The sequence below is a fragment of the Oncorhynchus mykiss genome, chromosome 8 (assembly GCF_013265735.2).
Source record: "Oncorhynchus mykiss isolate Arlee chromosome 8, USDA_OmykA_1.1, whole genome shotgun sequence".
Lineage (NCBI taxonomy): Eukaryota > Metazoa > Chordata > Actinopteri > Salmoniformes > Salmonidae > Oncorhynchus > Oncorhynchus mykiss.
Window position 1 is genome coordinate 20,115,129 of NC_048572.1, and position 21,773 is coordinate 20,136,901.

A 21,773-nucleotide genomic window follows, 5' to 3' on the forward strand; every position below is an offset into this window, starting at 1 on the left:
TCTTAATCGAAATTATGGATTGCCTCTCATCCACTCATCGTTCCCTTATGCCATAGTTTGTACATCTCAATTGTCAGTAGAAACCACATTTGTTTAAGCAAGTCAGCCATATCAGCTATGTTTTTAAAAAAGGCAGTAAATGAGGCTGAATGAACTGTCTCGCTGCCAGACAAGGCTCAGCTGATAGCCAGGTGTGGCTGTGGTAAGAATTCAGTACAGGGTACAGAAAAGAAAGCTCTGCTGTTGGGACAACATTATGTAGGCCCTAGCAGTTTGTTGTCACCATTTGTCAGGTTATAGTGCAATTAATGTTTTATTGTGTTGTGTTGTTTAGCGGCTTTGCTGGCATGAAAGGAGGTGATCCCACTACACTGAATAACTATCGGCCCATATGAAAATGTTCTGTTTTGGCAAAAGTATTAGAGTCCCTAGTCAATAAGCAGTTTAAGGCCTACCTCCAGGAAAACAATATTTAGAGTGGTATACAGTCAGGTTTCAGGTCAAGCCACAGCACTATTGCAGCAACATTGAACGTTTTTTATGATCTAGATCAACAACATTGGGAGATATTGAGACAAAATATGTACATTTTTATGATGATGACACTGTTCTCCATTCAAGTGGCAGCAGTTTGACTTTGGCTTTTGAAAATGCTCAAACAGCTTTTAACATCATTCAACAGAATCTGTACGATTTGAAGCTTGTTCGAATTCCTCTAAAACTAAATACATTGTATTTTCCAACACTAAACACTCTGAAAACCATGTCATTACTAGCTTGGAAGGAAGTTCTATAGTTTGGGTGGATGAGAAGCTGAGCTTCACTAATCATGTTGAGAACCTGGTAAAGAAGATCATGTTGAAATAAGGCTTGCTTTTCTTTGGAGGCCAGAAAAGAGACAGACAGGAATGCACACCGTACCTTCTTAGACTACAGTGATGTAATTTATATGCAGACCTCAAGCACTACCCTGAAGGCACTTGATTCCGTGTATCATGCAGCTCTTTGGTTTATTACCAACCAAACACGTCTGAAACACCACTGTGATCTCTATAGTGCTATTGGCTGGTCTTCGTTGACTCTACATAGGCTTAAACATTGGTGATATACTATGACCATTTCGGTCATAGTCTACTGTTCTTCTTTGATAAGTTCAGAAAATAAATACCAGCTACAGTCTCACTCCTACATACTTTTGCTTTTAACATTTAAAAAAATATATATCTATGACGCTTGTATGTTTCCGTAATTGAAATGTGTGTCTACAACAAAACGTTTTTTTTTTTATGGTGTGTCTATGTCTGTAAGTTGTTACAGTATGTCTGATATTTGTTTCAAACATTGTTCCCCATGCTGCTGTCTTGGTTGGATGACCAGGTGAGGCTGGCAACAGTTTGCCTCACATACCGTAGGAAATTGTAATGAATGATACCTTCAGGCGGTAAAGGCTGTTGCTAGGCATAGCTAACTATTATTGTATCAATACATATTGCTGTTCAGATGAGACTAGAAAGTGTGACGTCAGTGATTACATCAGACGTTGCAGGAAGTGAGTCCTCAGAAAACAAATGAGAAAAAGGATTGGCCTTTTCCACAGTTTGATTTTATTATATTTACAGTCATTTTGAAAAGTAACATAAATAGAAAATTGCTAAATCTATTGAGAAGTAGAAGTCAGCGCTGAACCCAAACAAAACAACCAATGGAGTATTCAGGAATGTACTACAATGAGCAATTGAGTACCTGCAACAGTATTATACACAGCTCCCTTTGAATGTAGAGGAACTTATAGTACTGTAATGCCATATACAATCAAATAATTTTATTTTTAATTCAGATCTTACATAACATATTGTCAAAAACTTTATCTGGGTCGAAAATGTTATGCTATATTTACAACGTTGAATCCTCTCTGTGAATGAAGGGGTCATGTAAGATTGCAGCAGTAAGTTATGTTGGTCTTCAACATTTCAGACTGGGTTATCTGGCACAGGGTGACAGTAACCGGTGTATACATCCACTATCCCCCAGAGGATGCTGGTGGGAGGAGCTATAGGACAGCAGGCTCATTGTAATGGATGGAATGGAATTAATGGAACTGATGATTTCTGTATGTGTGATGTGTTTGATACCATTCCAATATTCCATTCCAGCAACTACAATGAGCCCGTCCTCCTATGGCTCCTCCCACCAGCCTCCTCTGCCAGCCACTCACATTAGAACAATTCACTGATAAAACACAACTGACTCTTCAATAGGTGTAATCTTGGATTTACTATGCAAGGAAGCATACTAGCGATCATATAGCTTTTACACAGTTGAATACCAATATACTGTCCCAGACACAAATGTTATGAAAAGGATAATGCTTAGGAATCAGAGTGCGCTCAGGGCGTTGTCAGATTGTACGTTCGTAAATTAAGAGAGGTACGCTCTTGGAGCGGTCAGAGAGTACACTGGACGCTCTGGCCGATGAGTAGGTTTGATCCGAGTGTTCTGACCTCAGAATGTCAGTCAATCACCCAAGCGAACTAGACTAATGTTGGCTAGCTTGCTAGCTACTTCCAGACAAATAAGATAACACCTCACTCTGACAATTTTACTCCCCCTAGCAAAGCTGGTTATGCTGTTTTCATGTTATCTAGAGCGTTGGTGACTGTAACTGTGCTGCTGGCAACAGTTTAATTACGCTTTTTTTGCCAAAGTTCACTGACACCGGACATATTCAACTGGTGCTGAGTGTTCGTAAATTCATCAGTTTTTCTGCGCTCTGCCACACTCAGACGAGAGTGCTCTGAACTCGGAAGGTAGATAGCCAGATCGAATTTACGGAACGCACCCTTTATGTCTTCAGATGTTCTACGTGCTGTTACCATGGTGATGTTTAAACACGATTAGTAAGTGTATAGTAATGTTGCAAGGAAAACTTGCCTGAGTTTAGAAGATCATTTTATGCATCTCGAGGTTCCATTTGAATATTCTAGATCTTGGAAGGCCTGTTAGCATTACAATAATTTACAAAAGAGCCAACAGATTCACACCACTGAAATTGAAAACATAGAGAGGTCCTATGATATGGAGTTCTGGTCTACAAAGCTGAAGGATTTAGCGGGGAGATATACAAAAAAATGCTCACAGGGCTACCATTCAGTAGAAGAGTTACAGTATGACGATGCTATGACGATGATGACAGAACTGAGGCGGTCCTGATTGGTTCGGGGTTCCCGCGCTGTCCAATAGACAAAAGCACAAAGTTTCAGCCACAGCACAAACTCTACCACACATCTCCTTCTAGTCCTCACACCAGACTATCAGCAAGATATTGTTCCCAAGGTTTCCCTTGACACTTTGTACAGTTAGGAGTAAAAGAAAGGCCCACGTATACACAACATAACTTATTAGTGAACTATAAAAGAGTAAACACTGTCACACGTTAAAAAATGCCTAGAATTTAAAGAAGTTACATTTAGTTTTCTCTTTATCATTAGACTCAAGACTCCACTCTGTCTTAGAAAAGCACAAAATTCACATAACCTTACAGCGCAAAGACAGCTGCAGAAAGGCCAACGGTTACCTCTACCTAGTCTGGGATAATGTCCAGTGCTTTCAGAGATTAAATATTCAACAGATGTTGACACCTCATGCAAACAAATATGGTGTTATCCCCAAATTAACTTTTGAATTTATGTCCCAGAGACTAGCTCCAAAAATATGTATCTCTAGATAGCATCCAATATTTTGTCTAACTCATCTTTAACTATTGTTCTTGGCACTTTCAAGACAAATACATCCATCATAAGAAAAAGCAACTGGTTGCTTTTTCCATATTCAAAGTTTTATCCCATGCAATTGCCCAACTCAAGATGGAATTCCAACAGCCAAAGTGTATTGTAAACACATCATGGTTCACATGTACATTTATTTCTAATCAACTCTTTAGAATGGGCAATAGGACTACTTCTGATGACTAAAACCATATCGATCAGTTATTGAACATTGTTTAAGTGAAGAGTATTTCTAATCAAGTTAATCAGAACACATTGAAACTCTGCGACATCACTTAACTAGTGCTCTCAGAACTTGGCATTCCTTTTGTCCGGAATCTTGATCCATTTGAACACTGTCCAGAGGAATCAAATCAATGTTTTCCCTTAATATTTCAGTCATTCAGCTGTCAGAAAGAGAGCAAGAACCAGTATGGAGGAGAGATATGCATCCTGTAAGGTCAACACAGCCATAGGAGGGTGTTCTTGCACCTGCCTGGCCCCTCGTCCAGGCCAAGACTGTGACTCCACTGAGCAGAGGCTGAGCAGAGAGACAAAGGAAATCCAGTGTTTTTATGAGTCTTTGAGGTTAAAGTGTAGAGTCTCACTTCCTCCACACAGTTTGTAAGACACTGTATTATTTTAAGACATTTACGAAATGAAACAAAAAGTTAAAACGGTAGCTCTCTATTTGATTGGTACATAAGGCAGCTGTCCTTTGTTACTTTGCCCTGGAAGAGAAAGAGGAAAATGAATTAGTGTCAATAAAGCACAATACCACAGATATATTCAAATATAAGCTAATATTGTATGCTCATGCTAAAACAAACTCGGCATGAAAACAAAGCGAGAATGATTGCACCTGCCACTATTCTCCAAAGACCTTGGTAATTCCCAGTTGTCACATCCAATAAGAACTATTGTTAATGGGTATCAGCTGTGAAGACTGATTGGCTATTGAAGATGGTGTGTAGCACCTCTACCACACCATTGTCTTGGTGTCCATGATTAATAATCTCTATTGTCTTCCCTACTGGGTGCCATAAAACCACAGAATGGCTCTTAATGGCATTTTTGTTTGTTTCAGTCTCCTGTGTTACAAATATCAAGTCCCTTAAATCCATCATTTGCCATATGTGTTATATGCTGACCTACTGAAAGTAATACACTTTCCCCTGAGCAATGCAGGAAATTAGTCTTATGTAATTATAGGTAATATAATGTGATGACAGCAAGGTGATATGCCCTGGAATTAGACAACTATATGCCCAACTATTATTGAGTTGGATTGGCAGATTTTTACATGACACAATTGAGAAGTTATGTTGGCAAACTACTGAGATGTAAATAACCTTGAGTACAATTCTAAACCCTACTCCCTTAAATGACAGAGGACTCCCACCTGAACTCAGCTGACCTTGTATATCCAGCAGCTAATAACAGACGGTACAATACTGATCTCACAATGGACCAGATACAACCCATCCTTATCCATTCACATTAGACACAATGGGAAATGTCCACACACCCCTATGTGCACTTCATTGTCCCCTCCCTGTTGTTTTTCCATACATTGCTGAGAGTGACAGACAGCAGGTTAAGATTTAGGAGACACACTTCACTGTAGTCACCCTGACTATCCTAATACAGGCATTAGGCTGGGCAAGCGGCTGTTACCCCCCTCCCTCTCCCCACCAGCAGACATGTCAGCACCCTGCTCCAAATCCTGGCATGACTTCACAGAGTCTGTCCCCCCTCCTAGTGTTAGAGTCACAGGGTTAGCTGGGCCAGTCAGCTGACGCCTGTGCTCCACAGAGAGAGAGAGAGAGAGAGAGGCAGGCAAGGCAGGCAAGGCAGGCAGGCAGGCAGGCAAGGCAAGGCAAGGCAGGCAGGCAGGCAGGCAGGCAGGCAGGCAGGCAGGCAGGCAAGGCAAGGCAGGCAGGCAGGCAGGCAGGCAGGCAGGCAGGCAGGCAGGCAGGCAGGCAGGCAGGCAGGCAGTTAGTTATGTTCCTGCCACTGTGGGGCTCATCTGGCACACCAGGCCATGAGCACAGCTTGGACCCCTGCCATGCATTTCCAAAACAATCACCTCGTGTGACCCCCATGTGATAAAAGGGTGACATTTAAAGAAACAGTAGTTCCCCTATGAGCAGCTGATGCTACATTGTATAGCTGGTGGATGTTTTATCCTGTCAGATATTAGTAGTGTAATACCTTTATATCTAACCAGTGCAGTTAATAGTTTGTTGCATTATGAACAGCATCATCCTCACTTTGATCACTGTCATTGTGAAAATTATATTTCTTCCCACTGTGCATCTACAGTTCAACATACCTATGAGATTAGTGTTTGAGGATAACTCTTTATACAGTAGGAGTGGATTACTGTCTATTCCCAGTGTATGATATGTTGACTGGCCTGCACTGTACACAGGATTATAAAATAATATCTCTGATCCATTCAGTGTCAACGAGGGAAATCCTTTCAAGTTTGAACATCTCTTCCTGTGTTCTCCTCATTTCGTCTCAAGCAAATCCTAACCTTTCAGGAGTCCAGATTAGAGGTCGACCGATTAATCGGAATGGCCGATTAATTAGGGCCGATTTCAAGTTTTCATAACAATCGGAAATCGGTATTTTTGGGTGTCGATTTCCGATAAAAAAAAAATAATTTAAATATATTTTTTAATACCTTTTATTTAACTAGGCAAGTCAGTTAAGAACACATTCTTATTTTCAATGACTGCCTAGGAACTGTGGGTTAACTGCCTTGTTCAGGGGCAGAACGACAGATTATTACCTTGTCAGCTCAGGGGTTCCATTCTTGCAATTGCACAGTTAACTAGTCCAACACTCGAACCATTGCATTCCACGAGTAGCCTGCCTGTTACACGAATGCAATAGAAACTAAGGTAAATTTCTAGCTAGCATTAAACTTATCTTATAAAAAACTATCAATCATAATCACTAGTCATAACTACTAATCTAGTTTAGCAGGCAATATTAACCAGGTGAAATTGTTATTTCTCTTGCATTCATTGCACGCAGAGTCGGGGTATATGCAACAGTTTGGGCTGCCTTGCTCATTGTGAACTAATTTGCCAGAATTTTACGTAAGTATGACATACATTGAAGGTTGTGCAATGTTACAAGAATATTTAGATTTAGGGATGCTACCCGTTAGATAAAATACCGAACGGTTCCGTATTTCACTGAAATAATAAACGTTTTGTTTTCGAAATGATAGTTTCCGGATTCGATCATATTAATGACCAAAGGCTCGTATTTCTGTGTGTTATTATGTTATAATTAAGTCTGATTTGATAGAGCAGTCTGACTGAGCAGCAGCAGGCCCGTAATCATTCATTCAAACAGCACTTTTGTGCGTTTTGCCAGCATCTCTTCGCAAGCACAGCGCTGTTTATGACTTCAAGCCTATCAGCCTAATGGCTGGTGTAACCAATGTGAAATGGCTAGCTAGTTAGCTGGGTGTGCGCTAATACTGTTTCCAACGTCACTCGCTTTTAGATTTGGAGTAGTTATTCCACTTGCCCTGCAAGGGCCGCGGCTTTTGTGGAGCGATGGGTAACGATGCTTCGAGTGTGGCTGTTGTCAATGTGTTCCTGGTTCGAGCCAAGGTAGGGGCGAGGAGGGGGACGGAAGCTATACTGTTACACTGGCAATACTATAGTGCCTATAAGAACATCCAATAGTCAAAAGTATATGAAATACATATAGTATAGAGAGAAATAGTCCTATAAATACTACATTAACTACAACCTAAAACCTCTTACCTTGGAATATTGAAGTCTCATGTTAAAAGGAACCACCAACTTTCATATGTTCTCATGTTCTGAGCAAGGAACTTAAACGTTAGCTTTTTTACATGGCACATATTTTACATGGCACACATTTTTACATGGCACACATTTTTACATGGCACATATTACTTTCTTCTCCAACACTTTGTTTTTGCATTATTTAAACCAAATTGAACATGTTTCATTATTTATTTGAGGCTAAATTGATTTTATTGATGTTTTATATTAAGTTAAAATAAGTATTCATTCAGTATTGTTGTAATTGTCATTATTACAAATACAAAAATATATAAAAAAATTGGCCGATTAATTGGTATCGACTTTTTTGGTCTCGGTATCGGCGCTGAAAAATCATGATCGGTCGACCTCTAGTCCAGATACAAACATTCCCTCCCTCATTGTTGACCCAAGCTATTTCTTTATCTGTATTGACACTAGCGTTATTTATCGATGAGACTTCTCTCTGCCTTACATTATAATGTCCTCACATAGGCTAGTCCTATTCATCCAATTTATAGACTCAAGTGTGAAAACATAGTGAACTTGGCACCAAGACAAGACAAGTCTTGGTGCCAGGAGAAAACATTTCAGAAGTACTGTAATAGCAGGTGTGAAGAGATGTAGCTACATTGCACTTACATATACATGGGTTGTAGTTGCAAATGGGATGTCTTCTGAGGCCCTTGATAACCGTAGGAGTCGAACCCTCCTATAAAATCAACTGGAGACAAAGGAAAGAGGATATCTGGTTACTGTGAGATCAAACAAAGGCTTGTGTGTGTGTGTGCTTCTGTATGTGTGTGCTTCTGTGTGTGTGTGTGCGCGTGTGTGTGTGTGTGTGTGTGTGTGTGTGTGTGTGTGTGTGTGTGTGTGTGTGTGTCTGTGTCTGTGTGTGTGTGTGCTTCCGTGTCTCTAAATAAGCGTGTGCCTGCTTGTGTCTGTGATAATCCCAGGCAGTGGATAATCAGTGTCTGGACCATCTAAAGGCTGGTTATTGGTGATATCCGCAGTGGAGTCATGCTGCAGATCACACAGAATACAAACTGGACAGGATTAGGGCCCAGCCCTCCACAGAGGTCTGCCAGCAGTTTCAAGCCCCAGCAGATCTGGGTATCTGGGCCTAACACAAAAAGACGGAGGTACCAAAGCCTCTGATAAGATCCGATGTCTTAATGCATCCGAGTCTGTCTCTAAGACAAACGAAACACTGAGATAAGACTGATTAGCTGATGAATGCCCCCTTCCTTCCCTACTGCCTTGAATGGGAGGTGATGGAAGGTTTGGCATTATCATCATTATAATGGTACATTTAGGGAATGTTCACCAAAAGCTCTAAATCCTTGTTGGCCCTCATTATAGGCATTAACCTGTGTACTCTGATCTGTGTACGCTTATCAGAGGACCTGCAGCGATAAGACAGAACGTGTACAATTTAAGATCTGGAGACTGGCCACATCTCAATCAGGCAGTTTCAACAAAATGCTAACTTGAAAGCTTGGGACTATAAGGTTCTATCTGCATTTTTATCAAAATGTTCTTATTGACATACCCTTGTTCTGTTCAATTTTCTCTAGGTATATAGTATTCTAAATACCCCAATTCATGTTATTAAGTTCAAAAAAAATTGCTGACATCATTCAAACCAATGATGGTTCGGAACTTTAAAGCCAATTATCTCAAAATAATCTTTTTGCAGATAGAACCTTATAGTCCCAAGCATCGTACTGTATGAAGGATACAATAAAGGTCAAGGTTCGCATCACAAGGTTGTTTATTTAGTTTCAGTAAATGTAGCTTCAGCACCTAAGTGTATATGTTCAGTATTGTTCTGCAGAGTAAATGCAAATATTTTGCCCACAAGCAAACCATTATGTGTTTTATAAAAAAGCTATTTTCATATTTTCCTTTTGGTGGAGGGAATAATGTTTGTGTATAATGCCCTAATGGTTAAATGCCTGCCGGCTACTTATGTTTACCATGCTATTATGAGAAAAGAAGCTATTGGTGACTTGGTGACGTAACACACATAATGATTGTGCTGTATTAAGTAGGCCTTATAAGATATAGGGGAAGGTCTGATGGCAGTAGTGTTAAGAATAGCAGTCAGCACGACTTGGTCTATGTCTCCAAATTGTTTTGTCTTAAGCGGTCACAACAAGTTGGTATGACAAAGCAGTGGCAAATGAAATGCCGCCGAGGGCCAATCAACATGAGGTTCCACCTTCCTGGTACACTGACCCTGATTGCAAATCCAACAGAGGAAGCTGTATTCTCATTTACTTGTTATAAATGCAAAAAAAAGTACTTCTAGCACCTTTATTCCCTCCCTCTTCTTCATTCTCTCTCTCCTCTTCTCTTGGAGACTAAATCATTTTAAATACTGTCCTTTCTTTTAAATGGACCCTGGGATATTACCCTTGATAGTAAGTGTAATTACGGAGTGAGCGTGTTGATTGGTTTTAGCTGTTCATTACCTTCTCTGAGGTGCTTCATGTACTATATTAATTGGAGCTGTAATAGCCAATACAGCTCCCAGATCAGTGTTTCCTCATGTCCCAGGGATCAAACCATCAATACCATTCTCATTCACTGGAGGATATGAACACTGTTGGATAATATTATTCCTTTGTGTTGGGCAAATTAAACAGTGTCTCTCGGCAATCATTTCATGCAGGACATCAAACCTCCTCTGTCACGTTGCAAATATAGTATTATCCTTCATGGGCTTTTTCCAGGTACTTTAAATTTCAACTCTGGAATACATCAAATACATCAACGAGATTGTCAAGTGCAAATTCCAATTAAAGCTTCATTTTCCCTGAAGGGCACATTTCTAACAGCCATTATTGAGTGGCAAATAGAACCTGCTCTTAATTTGGACCCAAATGACTTTTATCATAACAATGCCTGAGGGAATCCTTTACTTATTCAAGATGTGCTCTTTAATATTTCAAATTGAGGTACTTCCCATTTTTTGGCAGGGAAGGATACATTTGGGCTCTAAAGACGGGAAAGCTATGTCTGGAGATGTTCTTTTAGAGAGAGAGCGCTGTGGTCTGATAGGCAATCTCAGGTAGCTGAGAGACTCACATTCGGTTGTGGTCATGGTTCAGCACTCTTGCCTGCCTTTTGGCTGTCTCACAGGGGCTCCAGCACAGCCAGGAGAAGCGCTGCATTTTTTACACTCAGATTCCCATGCTAAATGTAGAGGAAATAGTCTACTAAGCGCTGCATCCCTTATTTCACTCAATTTTTTTTCTAGCCTGAGGGAGCAACCTCACTGCTCACCCTATGAATCTCTCAGTTATGTCTTTCATAATAGCTCCCATATAAAATGCACTGTCTGTACATTGAAGCTGTATTAGGAAGCATTACCATGTTATCAGACGCAAAGCCTTCAACAATTATATTAAAATCTTGCCATAGGAAGAATCTGCATTGTTGACAAGTAATGGGCCTACTGTAACGTTCGTCGTTGGGAGAAAGAGAGGAGGACCAAGGTGCAGCGTGGTAAGTATTCATTATGCCTTTTAATGAAAATGAATACTCGAACAAAACAACAAAAACGATAAATGAGAATGACACGAAACAGTCCTGTCTGGTGACATACACAAAGACAGAAAATAATCACCCACGAAACACAATAGAAAACAGGCTACCTAAATATGGTTCTCAATCAGGGACAACGATTGACAGATGCCTCTGATTGAGAACCATACCAGGCCAAACACAGAAATAGCAAATCATAGAAAAACGAACATAGACAACCCACCCAACTCACGCCCTGACCATACTAAAACAAAGACATAACAAAAGAACTAAGGTCAGAACGTGACACATACAATGTTCTGTTGTGACCACACTAACCAGTAGTCAGGTATAATTTCAGTGCATTTGGATAAGTCTTTTCAACCTACCAACCACCAACAGTATTGTGCTGGGACCTAGGGGAGGTGAGCACTCTTAATAAAGGCTTGCTGTACCAACCATACAGTCAATTTTAATAACTATAATTATAAAAATTGAATTAATGCAGTGAAAAAAAATCCCAAATGACAGAGAAGGCATGTAGAGTCGCCTCATGTGACCTCCTCCCTCTCTATACTTTTCTTTCTATCCCCTCTCGTTCCTGCTTTCTCTTTATGTCTGTTGCTTGGTGATGAATGTTGCAAATGGAGAGAATGCAAGAGAGATCGCTAGAAGAAAAATGGTATTGATCTAGTATGCCGGGGTACTTGGCAAATGCATTCTTTCCAACACATACTATGTTTACAAAGCAAGACCGGTAACAAGGAGAAGTCGCACATGTATTACGGCAATCAATATCAATTATAAATGACAACAACACAAAAACTCATTCCTGTCCTAATATAACTTTTCTAAAAAATGAGGCAGCGGCCAAAGAGAATAATTCATGCATTTTGGAACAAGGCAATATGACTGGGTCTGTGCTGCAATGTTTTCTGAATTTAACAAATGGGGACATTTCCCACACTTTCCTTTAAGGCTAGGATCCACAAGCGGCTGGGCCTGGGATCAATAAAATAAATTGTTTAAATCCAGCAACATCTAAATCCAAATGTTTGCTGGAGCATTAAACTTGGCTAAATTTAAAGATCCGACCAGATGAGGAATGTACATGCCAATGCCCAGTTATTAGAGTAAATAAAGTACTCCGTAAACACAGGAATACAGAAATGTCAACCTTGAGCCAGACATACTGTATCTATACTCTTATAAAAAAAAAGGATTCAAAAGGGTTCTTCAGCTGTCCCCATAGGAGAACCCATTTGTGTTCCATGTAGAACCATTTTTGGTTCCAGGTAGAACCCTTTTGGGTCATTGTAGAATCCTCTGTGGAGAGGGTGCTACCTGATACCAAAAAGGGTTCTTCAAAGAGTTCTCCTATGGGGACAGCCAATGAACCCTTTTAGGTTCTAGATAGCACCTTTTTTTCTAAGAGTGTAGCTGGATATAAACACTTTAGTTATTATATCATGGAGCGAGTCCAGGAAGATGGCTCATTACTGTTATGTGATTGGTCAGGTAACGCTTATGAATAAAATATGTGTGTTTCACTAAGGCACATGAGGTGAGATGGCCCTTTTAAAATTGGCTGAGTCATCATTATAACAAGCAAAGGGAAATGATTCACAATAAAAAATGTGACTGTAGGAATCAGCCATATTTCTCATAGATCTACCATATTAATTGAAAGGCAATACTCACAGCTGTCTTCCTCTTCTGAGATTAGCTTCACCACATAACAGGCATAGATGAACCCAACAAGCTGAAAAAGAGAAATGGGGAAAGGTAATCAAATACATTTTCTGGAGAGTGGTGACATTTTACAGTGAGAAGGGGACCAATTAGAATAGCACAATCAGTGAAGGAAACATAGATGTTTGTGTCCATGCCCTCAAGAGATGAAGAGAGCTACACAAACTTATTGGTGGGAAAACATGAGCCACCACTGAGAAAAAGTAGAAAATGATTGAGAGATCAAAAGAGCATCTCCATGTGGAAAACATTCTGTGTTGAGGAAACAGGTGTTAGTACAGCGTCTAGTGTATCACACTGCTCTATGAAATGGGTCATATAGAGATGTTGAAGAGACACTGAAAAACAGAGACACATAAACAATGTTCCAAAAAAGAAGCCCTGCATCGTCAATGGGGTAAAAAAACACAGTTTAAGAGACATTTCACAAATAGTGATTTATACATATACATATTTATTTTTTAAACAGATAGGCTGTGGTTCTGGATTTTCTGTAACCCCAATCTGAAGTGGCTAAAGATATAGAGGTTTCTGCGCATCTTCAGGGATTTTTTTGTAGCTGCTGCCTACATGAACGTCCCTTTTTCAGGACCCTGTATTTCAAAGATAATTGGTAAGTTCAAATAACTCACAGATCTTCATTGTAAAGGGTTTTAACACGGTTTTCTATGCTTGTTAAATAAACTATAAACAATTATTGAACATGCACCTGTGGAACAGTTGTTAAGACTACAGACGGTAGGCAATTAAGGTCACAGTTATGAAAACTTAGGACACTAAAGAGGCCTTTCTACAGACTCTGAAAAACACCAAAAGAAAGATGCACAGGGTCCCTGCTCATCTGCGTGAACGTGCCTTAGGCATGCTGCAAGGAGGCATGAGGACTGCAATGTGGCCAGGGCAATAAATTGCAATGCCCGTACTGTGAGAAGCCTAAGACAGCACTACAGGGAGACAGGACGGACAGCTGATCGTCCTCACAGTGGCAGACCACGTGTAACAACACTTGCACAGGATCGCTACATCCGAACATCACACCTGCGGGACAGGTACAGAATGGCGACAACAACTGCCCGAGTTGCACAAGGAACGCACAATCCCTCCATCAGTGTTCAGACTGTCCACAATAGGCTGAGAGAGGCTGGACTGAGGGCTTGTAGGTCTGTTGTAAGGCAGGTCCTCACCAGACATCACCGGCAACAACGTCGCCTATGGGCACAAATCCACCCTCACTGGACCAGACAGGACTGGCAAAAAGTTATCTTCACTGACGAGTCGCGGTTTTGTCTCACCAGGGGTGATGGTCGGATTCACGTTTATCGTCGAAGGAATGAGCGCTACACCGAGGCCTGTAATCTGGAGCGGGATCGATTTGGAGATGGAGGGTCCTTCATGGTCTGGGGCGGTGTGTCAAAGCATCATCGGACTGAGCTTGTTGTCATTGCAGGCAATCTCAATGCTGTGCGTTACAGGGAAGACATCCTCCTCGCTCATGTGGTACCCTTCCTGCAGGCTCATACTGATATGACCCTCCAGCATGACAATGCCACCAGCCATACTGCTCATTCTGTGTGTGATTTCCTGCAAGACAGGAATGTCCTTGTTCTGTCATGGCCAGCAAAGAGCCCGGATCTCAATCCCATTGAGCACGTCTGGGACCTGTTGGACTGGACGGTCAGGGCTAGGGCCATTCCCCCCAGAAATACCCGGGAACTTGCAGGTGCCTTGGTTTGAAGAGTGGGGTAACATCTCACAGCAAGAACTGGAAAATCTGGTGCAGTCCATGAGGAGGAGATGCACTGCAGGACTTAATGCAGCTGGTTACTTTTGATTTTGACCCCCCCTTTGTTCAGGGACACATTATTCCATTTCTGTTAGTCACATGTCTGTGGAACTTGTTCAGTTTATGTCTTAGTTGTTGAATCCTGTTATGTTCATACAAATATTTACGTTGTTAAGTTTGCTGAAAATGAACGCCGCTGACAGTGAAAGGACGTTTCTTTTTTTGCTGTGTTTAGCTGCTCCGCTGCCTCTTCTCCTTCCTTGATCGGCGATGAACGCCTTTGTCTGGTGTAGCCTACAAAAATGTATGTTGTACGCAAAGGACATGTGTCGACATGTTCCAACTACTGCATTCCATGCCTCAGTAGGCTATTAGGCATGAGCACAATTTCATTTTCTTTTTTCAGGAGGGGAGTTAGTCTTCATGCAGCTATTTACATGTTCTACACAAAAGACATGATCAACATGTTCGTACAAACTCGCAGATTGTCATTTGCCCCAATGCAAAACTCAAGTGGGGAGTTACATGCAGCTATCTAGGCAGCATATCAAATTCAAGCAAGACACAGACACGCAGTCTAATTAGCGATTTAATATTATTTTTTTAATCATACAAACATTGGCTAAGCAGGAGGCACACAGCCAGTCATAGTATTAGTGTTATTTTTCAGCAACTCTGGCTAGTGGCTACGATATGGCAGCAGCTACAAAGATTATCCTATATCACACAAAATGTTGATTGTTTTTACTCCAATGAATGTGCTTATGCAACTGCAATATCTGTTACAACAGACAGAGAAGGTTGTAGCCTTCATAATGGCCTTGAATGTTTGTTCAAATCACCTCATGGTTTTTATTCCAGCTCTTCAGAAATATGAGGCATAGACATTGGCTATATCATAATGGTTCAGAAGAGGGTGGGTAAAGAGAGAAATGTGAATGGAGGTGGAGTGTGAGCAGCAGCTACGTAGAAAAAAATGTGTGTAAATTAACACATGCGCAGAACGCGATCCGGATTGGTAGCTTGGAGAAAAAAGGTTTCCAGAGGGTCCGGGGACGACAACTCCGTATTCGCAGCCACAGAATCTAATGGTCGGTATCAAATAATGTGGGCCTAGCGGTTCTTAATGAGACTGTATTTAAAATGTGTCACCTAATATGAAGATTTAGTGGATTAAGTATAACAATAGAAAGCCAAGGGAACATAGGAACATAGGAAATCTAATTGGAGGCTTATCCTGAGAGAAATACAGTAGCATACTAGATATCCCTGCTCTAGGCACTAATAAAATCCAGAACACAACAATATTACTCTCTTCCCCCGCTCCTCCTTAGGCCTGTAATTTCATAGGCCAGTGATTGGAGGTCTCTGATTGGATTGGGCGATAGGGAAGCTGGGATTTTGACTGTGGTCAGTGTGTGGAGAGAAATGGACATTGTCAATGTCACAGAGGATTCAGTCAGACAGGAGGCCATGCACGAGACCGTACTGTGGACAGCCATGTAGATCGTGGGTGTGCCGTCCTCATATTCAGGCATTGTTTGGAGTCTAAGGGCCACAAACAGACACAGTTACAAATCTGAGCAACCCCAGATTTAAGATTCTGGGAATACCTCAAGGTCTCGCTCTCATTTACTCTGAATAATGTGCCCGCCCCACACTCTGTCTCTGCAGTAGGCTGGGAGCACAGGCCAACACTCACAGACACTAGTCACACACAATGCCGGCCCCGCCACACATAACACACTGCACACTTTACCCATCAGGAGCACTGAGGAGGTGAAACAAAAGAGCTGTTTTTGTTTGCTGTGTGATTACCAGACAAAAAAACAACACACACACACACACACACACACACACACACACACACACACACACACACACACACAGCTCCTCTGATTAGCCAAAGGTATCTAGTTTAGAACCATGTCACAGGGTGTAAGCCTAATTTGTCTCCTGTAAATAAACCTGGGTATTCTTATGATAAAGGCTCCTTTAAACACAAGCTGTTTTACTCCATAGGAAATTCCACTGTGAAGATGATTATTGACGGTTGGTTAAAATTTGACTCTATAAATCTGAATAATACATGCAGAGTTTCTGAGAAAACCATTCATAATTGAGAATAATTCTGGGAGCATGACTGCTCTCAACGCAAGCATTATAAACAGACGCACAACACAGCCATTCTCTATGGTTTAGGCGAGAGTCAGTGAGACACACATCTGTACTACATTCATAACTGTCACTTTTAAAAGGAAGCTTTGTCCAGTTGACTTTGGATATAACTGATTGTGTTACTGTTCAAAGACTGATTGAATCAGGAGCCTTATAAATGAACAGACACAGTCTCCTCTGTTGTGCAGCTGACAGCCATGACACTGTGTCCTCCACGACACTGAGTAAGTGCCATGTTTTGCACTGGTGGGATACTGTTCACATGTTGGCCTTATTATAGTCGGAGGGTGCTGTTGTATGGATGGATCACATGCAAATCACGGCCCAAAGGTCAAGGAGTGTTGAGGCTGAGACAGAGGACTCTCCACTTTCAATTGTGCAGCACTTATGAAAGGCAACTGACATGACAATGGAGGAGGAGTGGAGGAGGAGGAGGAGGAGGAGGAGGAGGAGGAGGAGGAGGAGGAGGAGTGTTTTCAGAACGGGCCCATTCATTTAGAATGTACCAATTCAGCCAGAGAACAATTGACTAAACATTCTCTACAGTAAACACCATTGAAAATATATATATATTCTTTGTTGTCAAAAATGGTTTCATATGGATTGTTTGACATCAGAATCATAGAGTGGGGTATTGCATTTTGGATACTGTGCCAAGTCTAGTGCTGTGAACATGACGCTGCTTGTGTAAAAATCATGGAACCTAGCCTAGTAAAACCTCACATTTTATTAATACTCAGATCTTTTATTTCACCCTCGAATATTAGAGCTCGGCAGGGAAAATGTAACTTCAAAAGTCCCTCATAGAGTAATTGATGTGGATGTAATTTCCCAGCTAACCTATCTCCTCATAAAAAGTGGTGCGAAATCACATAGTTTAATCAATTTCCTGGTGTTGTGTGGCATCACTCAACCTATTTCTGTTTCAGCGTAGACTCCCATTTCAAACTGTGTGCGGCTCAGCTTGTGCATAAGGTAATTCACATGTCCTTGACTCCATCCTTCTGCGTTCCCTGGCCCGCTGCGGGTAGCCTTGGTCTTTCGCGTTTATAAACTGGGCCGGGGCTGCTTAACATGCCAACAACTGGTCATTGGCAGTTGAAAGCTTTCACTATCAAACAACCTTTTAGTGGAACCTTAGCTTTTTACTGGGGTTGCATCGCCAGGAAATGGAAGCAAGCTACAACATGTCATCAAGGCTAAACATCTAAGTACATTGACTCCATCAAATCTTTTAAATAGGACAACTGTTGGCATACAGACTCTTGTAAAACCAGACCTGGCTTAGGGAAGTGCTGATTGTATATGTGAGGCATTTACAGAGTATACTAAGGGTCTGATGTGTGTTTTATTACTCATCACAATAAAGCCAAGTGGCATTTCAGCAGTTCCTATAAAACAAGGTTTTCTGTTTGCCACAAATCAGAGATACTGGGGGTAAATGCTGTGGATGGCAGACTGATGCATCACTCTAAATGAGGCCCTGCACACACTGTGTAATACAGCACAGAAAGATTGAGGACAAGCGAAAGCCTCGCTGAAATGTTTCCCTAGTATTTAACCCCATACTGAGAACAAAAGACTGGAGAACATTTGGAAAATGGGCTCTGAGCAAATGTATTCATGATAATTCAATGATGGCAAAGCATCACCCCACACATCCACAGCCATCAAAGACATTTCATCTGCACAGTACACAGTATGAACCCAGTATTATTACTAGCCAACATTTTCCAAAGCTACTTTGTGTTATTCTAATATATGAATATACTCATTAGTGTATTTACAAGTGAATTTCCCCTGGTGTATGTTTTTATACATTGATACATCAGTGAATCATCGTTTGACAGTTAAAATCCTTAGAAAATAAAAGATTGAGGAATTCATTAGCTTTCATGTAATGTAGACAAAGGGCTGACTTTCATCTGTGAGCTGGGACCATTCTTTAGGTCTAATCCAAATAAACCTCTGTGTCTTTAGTAATCTGCCACCCTTAGAGCAGAAACCAATTCAGTTGTCTTCATTCTAACCCTCCTTGGGGGACCTACATACACCCAGCTCTTCATCTGAATTAGTCTCCCTACGGTGGAGGGAGGGGCTCCACAGCAAAGACCCCCTGAGCTTGCGCTGTGTGAGTTCCACATTGGCATTGGTCTTGTTCGGTTGCTAAATTAACCTTTAACTTCCTTAATCATGGCCAAGGCCCAAGCTCATTGACTTCTCTATTGAGCCTTCAGCTGGTGGGCATCTTTTTATAAGAGGAGAGAAAGCAAAGAGGTCAAATTATAGATGTAGATTGTAGTGTAAAACATTGTACATAATGGATGAGGATAGAGTGTGAATCCTAATGGCACCCTATGTCACGCCCTGACCGTAGAGATCTTTTTATTCCCTATGTTTGGTTGGTCAGGGTGTGACTCGGGTGGGAAACTCTATGTTCTTTGTTTCTATGTTTTGGCCGGGTATGGTTCTCAATCAGGGACAGCTGTCTATCGTTGTCTCTGATTGGGAATCAAATTTAGCTAGCCTTTTTTCCTTTTGTATTTGGGGTTGTTGTCTCCGTTTGCTGCAGGTATAGCCTTACGGAGCGTCGCGGTCGTGTTTGTTGGCAACATTTAAAGAAATAAAGAAAAAATGTACACTCGGCACGCTGCTCCTTGGTCCGGTCTTTTTCAAGACAGCGATCGTGACACCCTATTCCATATAGTGTACTGCTTTTGTCCAGCTTCTGATGAAAAGTAGTGCACGATATAGGGAATAGGGTTCCATTTGGGACGCAGACAAACTCATTTCCTCATTTGTGTCATTAGAAATACATTTTGGAATCAATACAATTGGTTAATTAATCACATGCTTTTAACTGAAAATGTGTCAAGTCAAAATTCTAATGAGAATGCATAAAATGTCTACCAACTTTCTTGCTGAATCATAAATGCTTTCAAACAAGTTTACCTCTTATATCAATGGCCACAGTTTGCCAGAAAGAGGATGGCAGGATAAATACAAAATAAACTCATCTGAAAGAGTTTTGAGAAATTGAAACATTAAATATTTCAAGTAAGAACATAACTCACACACACAGTAAAGAGAGATTTCACCAAACCAGACCATTCTGTCGAGGTGCATTTTTATCTGACTGGTATGTACAAGAAACACTAAACTATTCTGTTTTTTACTCTCAACCAAGCCTGATGGGCACTACTCAAAGCTACAGTGCCTTGCGAAAGTATTCGGCCCCCTTGAACTTTGCAACCTTTTGCCACATTTCAGGCTTCAAACATAAAGATATAAAACTGTATTTTTTTGTGAAGAATCAACAACAAGTGGGACACAATCATGAAGTGGAACGACATTTATTGGATATTTCAAACCTTTTTAACAAATCAAAAACTGAAAAATTGGGCGTGCAAAATTATTCAGCCCCTTTACTTTCAGTGCAGCAAACTCTCTCCAGAAGTTCAGTGAGGATCTCTGAATGATCCAATGTTGACCTAAATGACTAATGATGATAAATACAATCCACCTGTGTGTAATCAAGTCTCCGTATAAATGCACCTGCACTGTGATAGTCTCAGAGGTCCGTTAAAAGCGCAGAGAGCATCATGAAGAACAAGGAACACACCAGGCAGGTCCGAGATACTGTTGTGAAGAAGTTTAAAGCCGGATTTGGATACAAAAAGATTTCCCAAGCTTTAAACATCCCAAGGAGCACTGTGCAAGCGATAATATTGAAATGGAAGGAGTATCAGACCACTGCAAATCTAACAAAACCTGGCCGTCCCTCTAAACTTTCAGCTCATACAAGGAGAAGACTGGTCAGAGATGCAGCCAAGAGGCCCATGATCACTCTGGATGAACTGCAGAGATCTACAGCTGAGGTGGGAGACTCTGTCCATGGGACAACAATCAGTCGTATATTGCACAAATCTGGCCTTTATGGAAGAGTGGCAAGAAGAAAGCCATTTCCTAAAGATATCCATAAAAAGTGTTGTTTAAAGTTTGCCACAAGCCACCTGGGAGACACACCAAACATGTGGAAGAAGGTGCTCTGGTCAGATGAAACCAAAATTGAACTTTTTGGCAACAATGCAAAACGTTATGTTTGGCGTAAAAGCAACACAGCTGAACACACCATCCCCACTGTCAAACATGGTGGTGGCAGCATCATGGTTTGGGCCTGCTTTTATTCAGCAGGGACAGGGAAGATGGTTAAAATTGATGGGAAGATGGAAGGAGCCAAATACAGGACCATTCTGGAAGAAAACCTGATGGAGTCTGCAAAAGACCTGAGACTGGGACGGAGATTTGTCTTCCAACAATACAATGATCCAAAATATAAAGCAAAATCTACAATGGAATGGTTCAAAAATAAACATATCCAGGTGTTAGAATGGCCAAGTCAAAGTCCAGACCTGAATCCAATCGAGAATCTGTGGAAAGAACTGAAAACTGCTGTTCACAAATGCTCTCCATTCAACCTCACTGAGCTCGAGCTGTTTTGCAAGGAGGAATGGGAAAAAAATTCAGTCTCTCGATGTGCAAAACTGATAGAGACATACCCCAAGCGACTTACAGCTGTAATCGCAGCAAAAGGTGGCGCTACAAAGTATTAACTTAAGGGGGCTGAATAATTTTGCACGCCCAATTTTTCAGTTTTTGATTTGTTAAAAAAGTTTGAAATATCCAATAAATGTCGTTCCACTTCATGATTGTGTCCCACTTGTTGTTGATTCTTCATAAAAAAATACAGTTTTATATCTTTATGTTTGAAGCCTGAAATGTGGCAAAAGGTCGCAAAGTTCAAGGGGGCCGAATACTTTCGCAAGGCACTGTATATGTGGGGAAACATGTATCTTGGCCTGTACCCCAGACAGATTCCAAGCCAAATGTGTGCTTTGGAAAACAGCATATAACACAAATGAAAGTAATACGTCTAAGCAACAGGCA

The 21,773-nt window shown here is 41.1% G+C and overlaps 1 protein-coding gene across 1 annotated transcript in view; it reads right to left on the bottom strand.

The window, feature by feature from the left end:
* Positions 1–1,581: 1,581 nt before the first annotated feature.
* Positions 1,582–21,773, bottom strand: part of LOC110529564 (sodium/potassium-transporting ATPase subunit beta-1-interacting protein 2) — a 150,025-nt gene continuing 129,833 nt past the window's right edge. Inside the window, exons 5-7 of the mRNA XM_021611850.2 lie at positions 12,815–12,875; positions 8,225–8,306; positions 1,582–4,495 (exon numbers count right to left, since the gene is read on the bottom strand). Coding sequence (XP_021467525.1) covers positions 4,486–4,495; positions 8,225–8,306; positions 12,815–12,875 — 153 coding nt within the window. The 3' untranslated portion in view covers positions 1,582–4,485. The remainder of the gene's footprint in view (positions 4,496–8,224; positions 8,307–12,814; positions 12,876–21,773) is intronic.